We start from the raw sequence: 16998 nt of genomic DNA, 5'->3' as shown, positions 1-16998 counted from the left end.
ACACAAACTTTTTATTTATTTCATTAAGATTCTGTAATACAAGAACCAACAAAGAATCCTTAAGCCCACTTGTATTTTCCACACAGGCGTATAGGGGGAAAATGGTGCCCGGAGATAACTCCTTCTCCGGGCACCACCCTGTCCTAGGGGACTGGGTTCAGGGCGTGGCCCCCGAGCCCTGCCTCTGGGCTCCCTGCATTCTGGCTTCTGCTCCCAGCCTACCCCGCCCCTACCCCCGGCCTCCATGCTTTTAAAAGAACAGCCTTGGAGGTTGGCTGCTGCTCTTCCCAAGCTCTAGGGAGGGAAGAAGCTGGGCTGCAGGGAGCCCAAGGGCGGGACCTGGAGAGGAGGAGAGGGAGAGGGGCAGAGCATCCCCCTACTTGTCCCTGGAGGCCAGCTGCTGCTCTCCCCAGGGCCTGGGGAGGGCAGAAACTGGCCTGCAGGGAGGCCAGGAGGGGGGTGGGGCACTGCAGCGGGTGGGTGAATGCTGTTTCATCACATGTGGGGGGCGTCCAGCGATATGTCCCCATATCCCTAGGCTGGTACGCCCCTGATTTTCCACCAAAAAGAGATTTGTGCCCCTCAAGGTTAAAGATGTATCCCATACATGGCATGTGTAGGATTGTCAGCTAGTGGCTTGCAACTGGTGGGAGCTGGTAGAGTGGGGTCATAGGTGGTACCATAGGGTGATGACATTACAACACTTCAGGGATAAACCAGGAAATGGAATCATGCCCTTCTAGGAATTGCTGGAATCTCTGTAGTAAAACCATTGTTTCTGGAATTTCTAGCCCTGAGTGACTTCATTTCAGGGTTTTTTCCTGGAATGCCATCATGCCAACAACATTTTGTTTCTCCTGCCAGCTGCCAGAGCACCAGCAGGCAGTGGGATGTGGATGAAGGACAGCCTTGCCTTTCTGCCCTCATAAAGCCCACCAAGATGGTTAACAAATTAAAGCACAAATAAAACCACACCTTAAAAATCATTAAAATCAACAAAAATACAACATCAAAACCATTAAAAACAGGCTAAAATACACACAAAACATGAAAACAACAATTAAAACACAAGGCAAAATGAAGGATCACTGAAGGAACACCACATGAAAAAGTCTTCACCCGCTGGTGGAAGATAGCAACAGAATGGGACAAATGTGTCTCCCTGGTGAGACTGTTCCAGAGTTTTGGTGCTACAACCAGGAAGGTCTTCTCCCAGATTGCCACTCACCTAGCCTAAGAGGCTAGGGGCACCAGAAGCAAGGCCACAGAAGAAGACTGGATTGATCAGGAAGGTTCATAAGATTGTCTAATAATTTAAGAAGACATTGCGATATACGGTCATTGCTGAGTAAAGATGGACTCTTTTTTTTGCATGAGCAACAGTAGTTAGCTTTAACTGCTTGCAAGGCAGAAACAATCATTTCAAAGATTACATAGTACAGCAGCAGGGAGTACCTTTTGCCCTGGGTCACCTGCTCCTTTGAGGCCTCTTGGTCCTTGAGGACCGGGTGCTCCAGGAAGTCCCTAAAACAGCACCAGAAAAATAAAGACCAATCAGTCTCACATGACTTCATCCTGTACAAACTAATGACATTTTAGTTTAGGGATTCTTTTCCTCCCTATGCTTCCTTTATAAAGAACCATAAGTGTGAAGGTATCAACAGCAAGTTGTTGTCTTTGCCAACTGGAAAATATAAACAAAATTACACTTACTGGTGGACCTGGAAAGCCATCTCCTTTTGGCCCCGGTAGTCCAGGTGGCCCAGTCAGCCCTGGAATGCCCTGGTTCACAATATAAATTCAAATATGTTACTAACCACGTAAACATGGTCAGAGTTTGACATTTGCAAATCAGCTGAGTACTGAGTCATAGCAATGAAGGAACAAAGAAGTCCCCCTTTCTCTACCTGGCTTGTATTCCTGTAAGAAGCACAGAGGGAGCCAGGCAGAAGTTACTGTTTATCGCCCATAATGTTGACATGCAAAGCTCTCAAGGGGCGTTTTCGCAAACACTTTTTGTTCCAGAATAAAAGCGAACCGCATTGATTCCTTGCCTTTTTAATGTATAGTTTAGGTTAAGCTTTCGATGGCATTAAGCACACATGGCCCTGTAGTCCGCATCTTCAACTTGCCGCAACTCCCGTGTTTTTTTGCATCCCCTCCAGGAATGCAGGTGCAAGCGAAAACGAATCTGATGATGGCGCTGGTAGCGCAGTCCTGCAAGTGATCGAGGGGTGGGCTAAGCGTTTCATACTTCGCCGTCACCCGTGGGGGCGTTGCCTCGGTAATCGCGCGATGAGCGTGGCGGTGGGGCCCAGTGAAAACCCTGATTGGCCGCCCGTTAGCTTCGATACATCTTCGGCGTTGATTGAGGCGTGATCTGCGTCTCCATTTTATATCGTAGCCTCGAGTTCTACCATACGTTACCAGGAACCGAGGTATTGCTACCACCTGGTTAGGAGGTTTCCCTCACCAGTTGTGCCCCGCTTTGGCTACAGAACTGCTTTGTGGAGCATAATATCAGATGGAAAGCCATCAGGTCGCTTCATGCCTCCACTGACACCAGAGGAGACAGAGCTGCTTCTTCTGGTTGTGTTTCTGGCCCGAGACTTCACCCGGACCCGGGTCCAACCATCAGAGATCCCTGAGGCGTTCCCCGCATCCCTTACCTTCTCTTGCGAGGGGGAGAAGGGGGGGGGAAAGGAGCGAAGAACCGCAATTCACATTCTTATTTTGCGCCACGATCTTTTTGGCTTGGGTAGAATAAAAAAGGTTGCTCCAGTGGCATATGTATCATCCCTCCAACTCTCCTACCTCCCGGTAAAAAACCAAAGTTAGCAAAATGTCGGAGGCATGGCAAGAGATTGATTCAGCCAAGATGCAATTATCATTTTAAAAGTGCTTGGTGATTGAGGTGCCTGATGTTGGGTGATTTATTCTGCACCTACCATATACATAATTACAAAATTGAGGGAGTGGAGTAATTTTATCAATCTCGTTTGTAGCAGCCTGCAGAGGGGGCAAGAAGAAGGGAAGAGGCCGCCGCCGCCGCCTCTTCCTGCTCTGCTGCTCCGAGCTGGAAGCTCTCTGTTTGATTTTATTAAAAGCGCTTTTGGGATGTGATTCCGCCCCCACTTTTGCCAGAGTGAAACTGATCATTTCTCCAGCTTCGGCGGGAGAGAACAATTCGTTTGGGATTGTGGGAGGGAGAGCGAGAGAAAGAGAAGAGGAGAAGGAGAGGAGGAGGAGGAGGGAAGACAAGAAGGAAGAGCAGCTTCGCATGGCGGTGGAGTTTTGAAGCCTCCTCTCCCTGCCTCTCTTCCCCTCCCACCTCCGATCCGCGATGTTACAAAATACAGCCAGTGAGCTGTTCTTTTCCCATGCGCCTCCTGTCACTTCCCTTCCCTGGCCGCTTGCAGGAATGAGTCCATCTCGCTTTACTTTTATTCCAACCAGGCGCTTTTAGCCTTCTGCCAGCTATCCCTTTTACCCCTCATTGGATTGATTGTCAAGGTTGTGCTTGTGTGCGGTTCCTGGAGGCTGCATGTTGAGCCAGGTGGTGAACATCTTACAAGGCTGGAAGAACTAAAGGCTCTCCCCACCCCTGTCCCCCAACCCTCCTCACTGCGTGTGTCTCTTTCTCTCTCTTGTTGGAGTGGGAGCTGCAAGGCTTGCGACGACCGAGCGGAGACGAGGAGAGGAAGTCGAGTGAGATACAAAAGGAACAAAGGAGATGCTTGTAGCGCAGCAGGAACGCCCCGTCGCACTCCCATTGGATAGATCCAAATCTCAAATTACGGTGGGCGTAAACCCTGCAGCTGCCATCCTGATCCACTTTGGCTCCACTTTTGTTTAGCAACTAGGCACCAAATTCTGGGGGGAAACTGCGTTTTCCAAGAAAGTTGCACAAGTATCGAGCGACAGGAAAAATGCGGAACAACGGCTGGAATGTGGCACAAAAAGGGGGTCGGGACACATTTCGGCTTAAGTGTGTGCAAACAGATGTGTGATACGGCGACGACCTCACATGCCAGATCTGCAACATACAGTGTGTGCGAAAACGCCCAAGGTCTAGCTTCTGAGCACTAGTTGACAGTCCTGAGAGTGAACTTGTGATTCTATAGACCAAGGGTTACAGCATAGTCAGTGTCAAAGGTCAATGAGCAACTGCCCAGGTTCACACTTCAGCAGAGGGCCCACTGTTGTAGGAGGCCTCTTCTCCATGCCGTAGCTCTTGGTCGTCCTTCTTCTTTGAAGGAACAGGCACTGACAGGAGCAGAGCAGCAGACCTCTGTTCTCTCACTTTCAGCAGCATTCAGGACTATGTCCAGCCCAGTCAGAAAGGGAGAATATTTGGATGGCAGAAATGGGGGGCAGGAGAGAAATCCATCAGGTCTGCAGCAATCTCCTGTACCACAGAGCAAACTCAGGAGTCCCAATCTATTAGTTACACTTTACTTTTCCCCAGAGCAGTCTAGCGTAGCATTCATGGTTGTCCTCTCCTTATTTCAGTTCCAAAAGCCACATGTAATATGAGGGAGAGCCTACAATTTAAAGAAAAATGGCAGAAAATCTACTGGAGTCGTTCAAGTTCTTGAGTGACAATAAAGGACCTCCCCTGGACAACTGACAATGTTTGAAAATATCAAGTAGTTTCCCTATTCATTCTTTCAATAAAGAAGGAAATCTAAGAGCAAGAAATTGCTTCTTTATTATGATTTCCAAATGCTTGTGCTGGAAAGAGTTGCCAAACAGATGTTTGCACTTAATATTCAAGATAGATTAACAATGCCGTTCTCTAAGAAGGGCCAAATATTTTTCTGGATATCAGAAAAACTAGTGTGCTAGTGCTTTCATTTCACATGATCCTAACCCTAAAACACATAGGGGGTGGATTCCAGCATCACTTGTTTAAACTAGGGAGCCCAGATTCTCCTTTTAAATCCACCTTAAAGGGAGAATCTAGGATCCCCAGTTTAAATAACATTGAAAGTGATGCTGTTTCCCCCAATTGGGGGGACTGGATACAACACCATAAAATGTTTTCATAGCAGTAATAAAACATTTTGAAAGCATTTTGAAAATGTTTTCAAAAAAATATTTCTGCTGTGTGGCATGGCCCATTGCTGTGTTCAGATTTGTGAGTTGGGGCATGTTCTATAACGTGACGGAGACTTTGAAACAACCTGGTGGAAAAAAATCATTGTTTGGTCACGGTGGGAGAGGGTGGCCACCAATGGGGGGGGGGGCCCATCAGGCTCCAGTTTGCCTAGGTACGCCACTGATCCCTGCTATTGCCAGTGTTGTTCGCCTCCCCACAGCGTCGCTTTTGATTTATGGAAACTAATTTAATAGCCACATGGGTCAGAGGGGTGCAGTGCAGAAGAGGAAAGGGGGGGGGGGAAATCCTGACAAAAGAAAGAAGAGGAAGTGATTTTTATCTCCTTCCAAATGCAGTTCGCTGACCTATATGACTATTAACCCAAGCATGTGCTGTGTGTAACCTCTGGGATACAGGCAGTAGTTAGGATCCAGTCCTTACTGTCTGGTGTGTTTGAAGTGAAAGACTTCAACTGTTTTCAGCCTTTAGACTTCAGAAGAGGATTATAGAAAGTCAGATTGATAATCAGGACTTGTGCATTCTTTGCTTTCTACTGCTCTAATGCTATTTCCTTGATGTGCAGATTGCTAGCCTTAGGTAAGCCTCCTTCCTTCCAGCTACCACCTTCTCTATCTCTCTCCATCTTGCAACCATGAGAGCAGAGCATGTTTTTCTGCATCCCCATCCATCCTTGAAAGTTTAGGATTCTGTCTCTAATTTACCCTGCCCAGAATGAAATTCCTCACAATGAAGGATTATTTTTGGATTGCTAAAGCACAAGAAGACTCTGTGAATTTATCTCCTCAAGCAGCAACCCAACACGTATTCTGCTCTGTGCATATCCGCCTTGAGAACTCTGCCAATCCTGTTCTTTCATAGCGTTTGTAACCAGGTAAGGAAGCAGTCGCCTGTAGCCACCTTTATGTGAAGTGTTTCTACCTTCCCAAACTTTGGAATCTTTGGGGGGGAAAAGATTGCCTGTGGGACAGTCAAAGAACCTGTTGGATTGAAAAACTGTCAAGACCCACAAAATATCCAGTCTAGAAAAGACTGGAGAGGGACTGGAGACATTGGGGGTTTGGGCATTATCCAGAAGAACAAACTAGATGGAGAAGTGGTTGTGGTGGGTTTTCCAGGCTGTATGGCCGTGGTCTGGTGCATCTTGTTCCTAACATTTCCCCTGCATCTGCGGCTGGCAGATGAAAGCCTTAGAAAATACATAGATGGAGAAGGGTGAGCAGAGGAAACAAAATTACTGTTAAGAGTCATCTGTTCATTCACACTGACAGTGCAATCCTAACCATGTCTTCCAAGGTGCGGTTTAGTCCCAGGAAAGTGTTCTTAGCATTGCAGATCAATTGATGCCTGCGTACGGACATGCATATCTCAAGGAGGGAATCCACTATGGATCTGCCTTCACTCCTTCTTGGACAAGCAGTTAATTTTCCTTAGATAATAAAACCGAGGACAAATCAATTCTTCCCGCTATCCAATAGAAGGCAGCTGTGTATTTGTCACATCAGGTTATATAAATGTCTTTTAGTTCCTGGTAATGCAAACACATTTGGCATATGCTAAACCACAAGCCTCTCAAGAGCCTTTTAAAAAAAGTGTTCAGTGGCAAGAGTCTTAACCATGTGCTGTAAACATTATGAAGCAGTTTGCAAACCGTTAGGAACCTTGGGTTATAAACAATTTGTGCAGAATCATGTTTATCCAAAGTTTTTAATTAATTGGACCCTGACACGTTGACAATAAGAATAATGACAAAGGGTGCCAAACCAGCTCAAAATAACAACAAATCATCCACTACAAAGAACACTTGGAGCTGCAAAACAAGGAATCAGGTACTCCCATCATCAGGAATTATACATTAAAATTAATGAGGGGGTGGAGGTAAATATCCCTGAGGCAAAGAAGGATGTTAACACACAATTAACATGCATGTAGGGATCAGAACCTTAATAGAAAACAGCAGCTGAACTTTGTCTGCCCTCTGCCAATTCAAAACAAACAAACAAATTCAAATATTTCCTTGCACTTTGTCTGCGATCATATTACATTATTTATTGGTTCATTAAAAAATGTCATACCATCGGTCCCATAATGGAATTTCCAGGACTGCCGTCGTTTCCAGGAGGCCCAGGAAATCCTTGTTCCCCCTACATGTATACACACAAAGGAATCACATCATCTTCAATCAATTCAGTCAGTTTTTGATTCAAGTATGAAATTCAGGCATTCCTAGACGATGCTGGATTTTCTAGAGGTATTTCAAACTGCCTTCAGTCTGATTTGGAAATTGAAACTGCCTTGGTTGCCCCAAGGACTGAGAAAGTCCTTAGTGAAATCCTTCTGATTCTCCTCAATTGGGCATGATCCAGAAAACAAACTGATTCTCATGTCAGCTCTGATAACAGCAACCATGGTAACCTTTAGGACTGGCGAATGTGGAAAGATATGTGGGGCAACAGTTCCAATCCTACCTGGCGAACGAGCAGTCAAAGAGAGATAATTGTTCAATCCTGTGGCATTTAGGCTAAGGGCTGTATCCAGGTTACATTTTACCACCATGCTTTTTGGTATTTACATGAGTGAGATTGTCTGGATGTTGGGAGTAAAGGGTCAATGACTACAGAAATGATTCCTAGCACTTTAATCTGAGTTAGGTGAATCTGTGGGTAATACCAACAAAATGAAATTGAGTCTAAAGAACACTGAAGTGCTGTGGGACAGAAAGCTGGGCATTCAAGGAGTGAGAAGAAGAAGAAGAAGAAGAGTTTGGATTTATATCCCCCCTTTCTCTCCTGCAGGAGACTCAAAGGGGATGACAATCTCCTTGCCCTTCCCCCCTCACAACAAACACCCTGTGAGGTGGGTGGGGCTGAGAGAGCTCCGAGAAGCTGTGACTAGCCCAAGGTCACCCAGCTGGCATGTGTGGGAGTGCACAGGCTAATCTGAATTCCCCAGATAAGCCTCCACAGCTCAGGCGGCAGAGCTGGGAATCAAACCCGGTTCCTCCAGATTAGATACACGAGCTCTTAACCTCCTACGCCACTGCTGCTCCTTAATTGGACCCTGACACGTTGACAATACAATCCGAGAAGTCGGATTGTTCTGAAAAGTTCCTAAAGGGTCATCCTCTCAGTTGAGTTTGCATTAAATATTGTTTTACAAGTGGAAGTGCAGATTTCTTTTGCAGTTCCCAGCACTTTTAACTGGCTTTGGTACTGGCAACTATGCCAACTGCAGCCCCTTCCATAAGAAGCTAGATTTTGCTAGTATTATCTATGCTCTGATCAGATTAGAAGTATCTGAAAGTTTACACCTTGCCTTTATTCCTGGCAGTTTATATGTTACAATTAATTAATTAATTGGACTTTTATACCGCCCCATCCCCGAGGGGCTCCGGGCGGTGTACAACATAAAATATAATTATAAATAAGTTGCTAAAACCTTTGAAATAGCAATAAGAGTAATAAAAGGCATCCAACCAACCCCATTTTTAAAAATCCTCCCCAAGAGGGAGGGACGGCGAGTCCCATTAAATGGAAAAGACCCAGATGTAAAGAGCCAGCGGGGGGGGGGGGGGGTTGGCACCTTCAGTGGCTGGTTCTTCCAAAGGCCTGGCGGAACAACTCCATCTTACAGGCCCTGTGGAACTCGCTAAGGTCCCGCAGGGCCCGGACAGCTGGAGGAAGAGTGTTCCACCAGGCCGGGGCCAGAGCCGTAAAGGCCCTGGCCTGCGTGGAGGCCAGCCGCATCACTGAGGGGCCATTTAAAACATACAAAATACAATCCAATCCAAAACAATCCATTCCAAAATAATCCACCACTTCACAAAATGCCTGCAGGCTATACCCTACTAAATGCCCATCAAATAAAATGCTCATAGAGTTCCTTTGTGAACTAACCTCAGGCACCAGTATTGACTGAGGAATGTAGGATACACATTTTAAAATAAATATTCCACTGGCTTTGCCAATGGCTGCTTTTCAAACATTGGCTGTGGGGAAGACCCTCCAGCATATCATACCTATGATAGAGAGGATTTGTATAATACTGGCAGGAAAGGGACTGGAAATAAATCAGCAATCACAACGCTTTGTGTAAATCTATAGTGTGGCTACACTTGGATCATTGTATATACTCACCTTGGGGCCAGCTGGCCCACGAATCGAAGGTCCAGGGTTACCAATTGTACCTTTGATTCCAGCTTCGCCCTGGAAGAGAAAAGAATGAGCTACTCTCACTGGTTTGTCAAGTGCTTGTTTTTCATATACATATTAAAAACTCATTTATACATGGGGAGATGCCCATATGTACTGGCTGTGTGCGGAAGGGGCCAAAGTGACCTAAAGCTAGTGCTGTAAGAGACTCCAAGAATCACCTGTTTCAGTTTCTGAACTAACATATGTGCAATTGGACTGCAAATTGTCCTTTTCAGTTATAGCTGGTTTAAGGTAGGTAAAGGTAATGCAAGCACTGGGTCATTATTGACCAATGGGTGACCTCACAACACAACATTTACTAGATAGACTATGTTTATAGGGTATTTGCCATTGGCTACCTCAGTCATCCACACTTTAGAGCAGCAGTGGCATAGTGGTTAACAGCAGGGGTACTCTAATCTGGAGGAACCGGGTTTGATTCCCCGCTCTGCCGCTTGAGCTATGGAGGCTTATCTGGGGAATTCAAATTAGCCTGTACACTCCAACACATGCCAGCTGGGTGACCCTGGGCTAGTCACAGTTCTTCTGAGCTCTCTCAGCCCCACCTACCTCTCAGAGTGTTCGTTGTAAGTGGGGAAGGGAAAGGAGTTTGTAAACCCCTTTGAGTCTCCTTACAGGAGAGAAAGGGGGGAATATAAATCAACTCTTCTTCTTTTATCCCCAGCAAGCTGGGTACCCATTTTACCTACTTCAGAACGATGGAGGGCTAGGTGAGCCTTGAGCTGGCTACCTAAAACTGACTTCCTTCAGGATCAAACTAAGTTCATGAGCAGAGCTTTGACTGCAGCACTACAGCTTACCACTCTGTGCCCCTGAGGCTCCTTATAGCAATTCAAGGATAATTAAAACTTAAGAAGCCTTCTAAAACTTTGTTTCTTCTTGATCATTTTCATGTAGCAAACTCAAAACCCAGCAGGCGTTCATACCCCTTTAGACACGTGGCAGTTGTCTGCAACTCTCGCATTTATGTAATTAATATTTAGTATGTGTTACCTTTTTATACTTCCCTTGCTACATGAATCTCTGCAGTGCATGGATGGCTCTGGTGTCCATCATTTTATCCTCACAGCAGCCCAGAGTGGTAGCCGAGAGAGAGTGACTAGTTCAAGGTCACGCAGCCGGTTTCATACCTAAGTAGAGATATGATCCTGGATCTCCCCAGTCTGTCATCCATTGGCTAGTATCCCTGGAAAAAGCTGTTTCTTCCCTAAACTAGCACTCTCACCATGTACAGTACTTGTTCTTCATATGTTTTAATCATCTATATAGAAGGTCAAGGATTGGTCTGACCAGATGATGGGGAGCAGACACATTAGAGAAGTACCTCCAGCAAATTAACCACAAACAAATGTGTCCTTTGGTTATGGAACCCCTTGCAGGAGGCAAAAAGCAATGAAGAATACAGGTAAATATACCTTTGGCCCTGCAGGTCCTGGTATTCCTCTCACACCTGCAAATCCTTGCTCTCCTTTCTGTCCCATTTCGCCCTGATCAAAAACAAAAATAAAAGAAGCATCAGCGCAGAGTTGTTTCCATAGTTGGCTTACTTGGAGTAATCTAAAACAAAAATAAAAATACTCATTGCAGCTGAACTGCCTATTTGTGACTTGGAGACAGAAATGTAGAATGGAAGGTTTGGTCTACTGGGCCTAAAGGGGTATGAACAATGGCCAAGCATTTGACAACCTTGACTCCAAACACTGTCCTGTCTCAACTTCTGCCTCTGTCTTGTAAGCCTACCCTTGTGGTTGCTGCATAGTGCCAAATGTTTTCTGTCTGCTGCTACACAACAAGCCCCACGTCCATCCAGGGATGAAGAATAGTGATTGCCTATCTGATTTGTTTCAGGTCACAGAAAAGAAAATATACTGACCAGCAGCATTAGAAGCAGCAAATAATCTGGAGAAACTGGCCGATTTACTATCTTAGACAAAAGGCTAAAGGACAGAGCTGTCTTGGAATACCTTCTTAAATGTTCTCCAGATAAAAACATTCAAATTGGACTAAATACAAGCATTTTCCTGTTTTCAAAGAAAAACACAGGCTTTAATTTTCAATTGAACTCACATGCTTCAATTTCCTGTATTTTTTCCTAGGTAAAATCTCCACAGGTTAAATCATTTTTCCACAAGTAAACTCTCTCTCCTCTTGACTACCTAATTGCCTGATCATCTGATAAGTTCTTCTTCAATGTTGTTATACTTAGCATTAAAATATAAACAAGGAGATATTAATGAAGACATGCCACCTATTTTTAAAAGTGTCAATCAAACTTATGACGCCAAAACATTTAATTCCTTGCCCCCACCCCATCCAAAACAAAAAAATGTTTAAAGTATACCTTTAGACCCATTTCTCCTCTCCCAGGCACCCCTTCAGGGCCTCTTGGGCCAGGAACTCCTCGCTCGCCCTAAGGAAAATAAATTCACACAAAACTTTAACAGATCATGCAAAACAAGTTTGTGAATCGCACCTCCTCCTTGATGAAATCAATCATCTAGACTGGGCTCTAGATGATTATTCTAGATGATATTTCTATCAAGGGAATCACAGATCAAATAGGGAAACTGATGAAGAAACATAGCCTACAAACCATCTTCAAACCTACCAGCAAAATACAGCAGATGCTACGCTCAGCAAAGGACAAGAGAGACTCCCTCACTTCTGCAGGAGTCTATCGCATACACTGCAGCTGAGGAAAGGTCTACATAGGAACCACAAAACGCAGCATTCAGACTCGTATTAAGGAGAACAAAATATACTGTCGGCTTAACCATCCTGAAAAATCTGCAGTTGCAGAACATGCTCTAAACAAAACTGGACATAACATTCTATTTGAAAACACTTAAATTCTGGACAATTTGGAAGGTTACTATGTCAGACTACACAGGGAGGCCATTGAAATCCACAAACACCAAGAAAACTTCAACAAGAAGGAAGAGACTCTGAGAATTAACAAAACTTGGCTACCAGTAATTTACAAAACCAGAATCAAAGGCCAAGGGAATGCTAGGTTCATGGACAATGGACTCTACCCAGACACAGGGTTTGCATTCACTAAGACTGTTGCTGCTGCAGGGAATGCAAATGTGAATCACTCCCTGGACTGAAAAACCCCACCCACAAAACAATATTATCAACCACACCTTTGCATAGCAAGTTTCACCCAAACACTTACTGACTGGTTCCCCACCCTGGGACATGGACAATACATCCCCCATGAATAACATTCCCTTCTCACTGGACACAGTGTGTAACAGACTTCCCTCTGTGATACACCTCTGAAGATGCCAGCCACAGATGCAGGTGAAACATTAGGAACAAGATCTACCAGACCACAGCCACACAGCCCGGAAAACCCACAAGTCTCTGAAATACTGCTCCTAGGAAATAGCATGGGGTTCCCCTAAAAGGAGGTTGCAGGGGAGATCTGTAGAATGGACCTTTGGATCCAACCCTGTATTTTTGAAGCTACAGCAGCCTGATAGTGCAGCTGGGAAACCTCAGGCGATACAGTAAAGCTTGTCTTCAGCTGAGCAAATGAGTCTTTGTACCACAGATGCTCCCAGCTGGCCAAGTGGACTGCAGCATATAGTGCAGACTGAAGGCAGGCCTTTTGTTCAGGATGAGTACTTATAGGTGTAACTAACACAGCTGCGTTACCTTTTTCCCCACTTCTCCAGTTAATCCTGGTTTCCCATTTTCTCCTGAAAATCCTGGTATTCCCGGATCTCCCTTTGAAAGAAATTCAAAACAAGGTTATTTTTAATCCAGTGCATCAAATGTTGCTTAGTAAGTTCAGCATGGGAAGTGGTTATTTCGTTTGTCTTGAAAAAATATATTTTCCCCACCTTAAAATGCCTTGTTCTTTCAAACAACCAGGAGTGTGCTAATGTTTTGCTGATTATGACTTCTAGGTGTCTTGCCAAGAAATGCTGCTATTTAAACACATATTCCCATTTGCAAACCCCAGAAAGTCCATATGTTTGATATACAAATATATGATATACAGAATATGAAAAGTAACACCAAGAAGCAACCAGAAAGAAAAAAGAAGGAAGTCAGTGAGGGTTTAATAGCTAGCATGTCAGTCTAGCACAGGGGTAGGGAACCTGCGGCTCTCCAGATGTTCAGGAACTACAATTCCCATCAGCCCCTACCAGCATGGCCAATTGGCCATGCTGACAGAGGCTGATGGGAATTGTAGTTCCTGAACATCTGGAGAGCCGCAGGTTCCCTACCCCTGGTCTAGCATCTGGGAGACCCGGGTCTGACCCCCACTCTGCCACAGATACTTGTTCAGTGACCTGGAGTCACACATTAGCAGTTTAACCTACCTTACAGGATTGTCGTGAGAATAAAACGGAGAAGGGGAGAATGTTGTAAACCCCTGTGAGTCCCCACTGGGAAGGAAAGGAGGGCATAAATAACCCAGAGTGCAGTGGAGTAGTGACTGTACTCCTGGTCTACCTCCTGGCAACTCCAAGTGTTCATCTTCCCAGAGCAAGAATTAAATTTTAGATATAAGAATGCAAAAGAAGGCAGGCTTACTTTAGGTCCAGGTAGTCCAATTCCTGGTAGTCCTACGTCGCCTTTTAGTCCAGGTGCACCATCTTGTCCCTTGAAAGAACACATATTCTTCTTATCTGTAGGACTAGTCACTAATAATTTTTCTTCTCATTCTTCTAATTTGTTGTTTACACAGTAGTCCTGGACCATGTGAACAACTTCTTGAGATGTGTTGTCGAAGGCTTTCATGGCCGGATTCAACTGGTTGTGATGGGTTTTCTGGGCTGTGTGGCCATGGTCTGGTGGATCTTGTTCCTAATGTTTCACCTGCATCTGTGGCTGGACACAGTGTGTAACAGACTTCCCTCTGTGATATACCTCTGAAGATGCCAGCCACAGATGCAGGTGAAACGTTAGGAACAAGATCCACCAGATCACGGCCACACAGCCTGGAAAACCCACCACAACCAACTTCATGAGAATCTATAATTTTGTTTCCAAGTGGCATCAATGTAACATTCCTGTGCTGGGCTGCCACGCTCCCAGTTGGAACCAGGGGATTTCCACACCCTCAGATCCCATTTTTCCTGCCACCACTCTCAGGGGTAGCAAGAGAAAAATATACAAAAAATGGCCATCAGCCCAATAGCATAAAATTTCTTCTGGGGAAACCTAGAAGTGATATCATGACATCACTGCCAGAAAACCACCTCCCATCTCCTGCTGATCATCCCTTTACGTTGAGGTTCTCACAACTGTGCCATTCTCCTTCCCTGCAACCTTTCTGTATAAAATAGCCCATAGCATTTAGCTGCAGCTCAATCAGACTATGGCACTTCAACCGCTGCAGACTATGGCACTTCAAACTACATGTTGGGGCTACCATTTCTGAATCTTTCCTTCCATTTAAAAAAGAAAAAACTCCCTTAGAAAAGTAGCCTGCTAGGAACAGAGGTTCTAGCACAACCGTTTGCCTAATGTGCTGGGTTTCCATGGTTTTTTAAATGTAAATGTGTAGCGGTTAAGTGTTAGATTAGCACTGAGAGACACAGGCTCAGATCTTCCTATTCTATTATGGAAACTTGCTGGGTGACCTTGAACTAGCCACACACTCACAGGCTAACCTACCTCTCAGGGTTGCTGTGTGAAGATAAAATGAAGAGGAGAATGTTACAAGCCTCCATAGGGGAGAAAAGTGGGTTATAAATGAAGTAATTGTATAAACCAGTGATGGCGAACCTTTTTGAGACCGAGTACCCAAATTGCAACCCAAACCCCACTTATTTATCGCAAGGTGCCAATCCAGCAATTTAACCTGAATGCTGAGGATTTAGTTTAGGAAAAACGGTTGGCTCCCTCTTCCTCCGCCCCACCCGCTCGAGAAGGGTTCAGCCAGCTCTAGCCTTCAGCAAGTCCCGTGTGCACTGCTCTGTGCCTCTCTAGCATCTCTGCCTCCTCTGTGACCCCCCCCTCCAGGCAGCAGCCACCTGGAGCACAAGCACCAGTCCTACCAGCCGAGTCCTCCCTGCTCACCAAGGTGTGCGCACATAATGCTCAGTGGCCCAGGCCAGTCTAGATGTGTGTGTGTTTTTTTGGGGGGGGTGATTTTCTGCCCCCCACATGACGAACTCTGTGTGCGCATGCCCACAGAGAGGGCTCCGAGTGCCACCTCTGGCACCCGTGCCATAGGTTCGCCATCACTGGTATAAACCAACTATTATTTTCCTCATAATCACCCTCATCCTTGAAGCTCCACAAACATAGATCCTCAGATTCTAAGTATGAATGTGTTAGAATGGCAGCAGTGTACATATTTACTTTAAATAGTACCTTTGGTCCAGGCAGGCCTATGCCTCGTGAGCCTTTTGCCCCAGGCACCCCTTTCGGACCTTGAATTCCCTGAAGAGGGGAAAAAACATTGTTCATTCTTATGTCCTTTTCTCAGGATAAAAGTAGATGTGACAAAGGGATCCATCTGAATAGATGAGGAAATTGGGGGCTTACTTTTAAAAATATATATAATCTAAAACTGAATGGGAAGGTGAGGGGAGTTTCCATTATACCTCACAGTAATCCATTCTTGGAAGTATGTTTTTTTTTCATTCCAGCTTCAAATGACGGAATACAGTGAAGTTAAATGGGAAAGGAGGCAGAATTTAGCTCCCCTTTTCTGTCATCACACACACAAAAAAAGATCCCCCCCCCCCACTTTGTGTATGATTGGGGCTAAGCATTGGTCCCCTCTGTTTCACCAAGTTTTGTCCTGTATTTTGTATTTTAAAGAAATGGGTTAAGAACATAAGAAAGAGCCTGCTGGATCAGACCAGAGTCCATCTAGTCCTGCACTCTGCTACTCGCAGTGGCCCACCAGATGCCTTTGGGAGCTCACGTGCAGGATGTGAAAGCAATGGCCTTCTGCTGCTGCTGCTGCTGCTCCCGAGCACCTGGTCTGCTAAGGCATTTGCAATCTCAGATCAAGGAGGACCAAGATTGGTAGCCATAGATAGACTTCTCCTCCATAAATCTGTCCAAGCCCCATCTAAAGCTATCCAGGTTAGTGGCCATTACCACCTCCTGTGTTGTGTGAAGAAATGTTTCCTTTTATTAATCCTAATTCTTCCTTCAGCATTTTCAATGTATGCCCCCCTTCTAGTATTGTGTGAAAGAGAGAAAAATTTGATAAATTCTCAAATGTTATGATCTTCAAAATGTTATGATCTTCCAAATATCACATACATTATTCGTGGTATTATATTGCGCTTTGTCTTTCAAGAAATGAATACTGACATGCTACAATTAACCTGCTAGATCTTTGGGTGTCATCAACTCTACCTAAAATAATCTATATTTGAAAGAAGCACAAATGTGTATTGTTACACTGAACCAAAACAATGTTTAAAATCAAACAAGATGCAAAACAACGAAAGTCGGTGTATTTTTAAAAATAATGTAGATCTGCCACAGATTAAAAGTGTAGTCATAGTTACGTTCAACTCTCTTGCCTACTTTATACAGTCAAAGGAAAGAAACTGAACTTATATTCCACCTGTAAGGCCAACTTGACACATATGTGCAGAAATTCCAGTTGGAAAAAGTATCACTATCATAGGGCTGCCCTACATTTTTATTGCTTCATCCAAATCTATGCATAGTACC

General features: G+C 44.9%; 1 protein-coding gene across 1 annotated transcript in view; it reads right to left on the bottom strand.

Annotated features, from left to right (window-relative positions):
* Positions 1-16998, bottom strand: part of COL28A1 (collagen type XXVIII alpha 1 chain) — a 75237-nt gene that overhangs the window by 18214 nt on the left and 40025 nt on the right. The window contains exons 17-25 of the mRNA XM_048510411.1: positions 15673-15741; positions 13885-13953; positions 12997-13068; positions 11675-11743; positions 10749-10820; positions 9256-9324; positions 7195-7263; positions 1714-1782; positions 1456-1524 (exon numbers count right to left, since the gene is read on the bottom strand). Of these exons, the coding sequence (XP_048366368.1) occupies positions 1456-1524; positions 1714-1782; positions 7195-7263; positions 9256-9324; positions 10749-10820; positions 11675-11743; positions 12997-13068; positions 13885-13953; positions 15673-15741 (627 nt within the window). The remainder of the gene's footprint in view (positions 1-1455; positions 1525-1713; positions 1783-7194; positions 7264-9255; positions 9325-10748; positions 10821-11674; positions 11744-12996; positions 13069-13884; positions 13954-15672; positions 15742-16998) is intronic.

Source organism: Sphaerodactylus townsendi, linkage group LG11, assembly GCF_021028975.2.
Source record: "Sphaerodactylus townsendi isolate TG3544 linkage group LG11, MPM_Stown_v2.3, whole genome shotgun sequence".
NCBI lineage: Eukaryota > Metazoa > Chordata > Lepidosauria > Squamata > Sphaerodactylidae > Sphaerodactylus > Sphaerodactylus townsendi.
The sequence above is the reverse complement of the archived record's forward strand: the minus strand, read 5'-3'. Positions and strand labels throughout refer to the sequence as shown.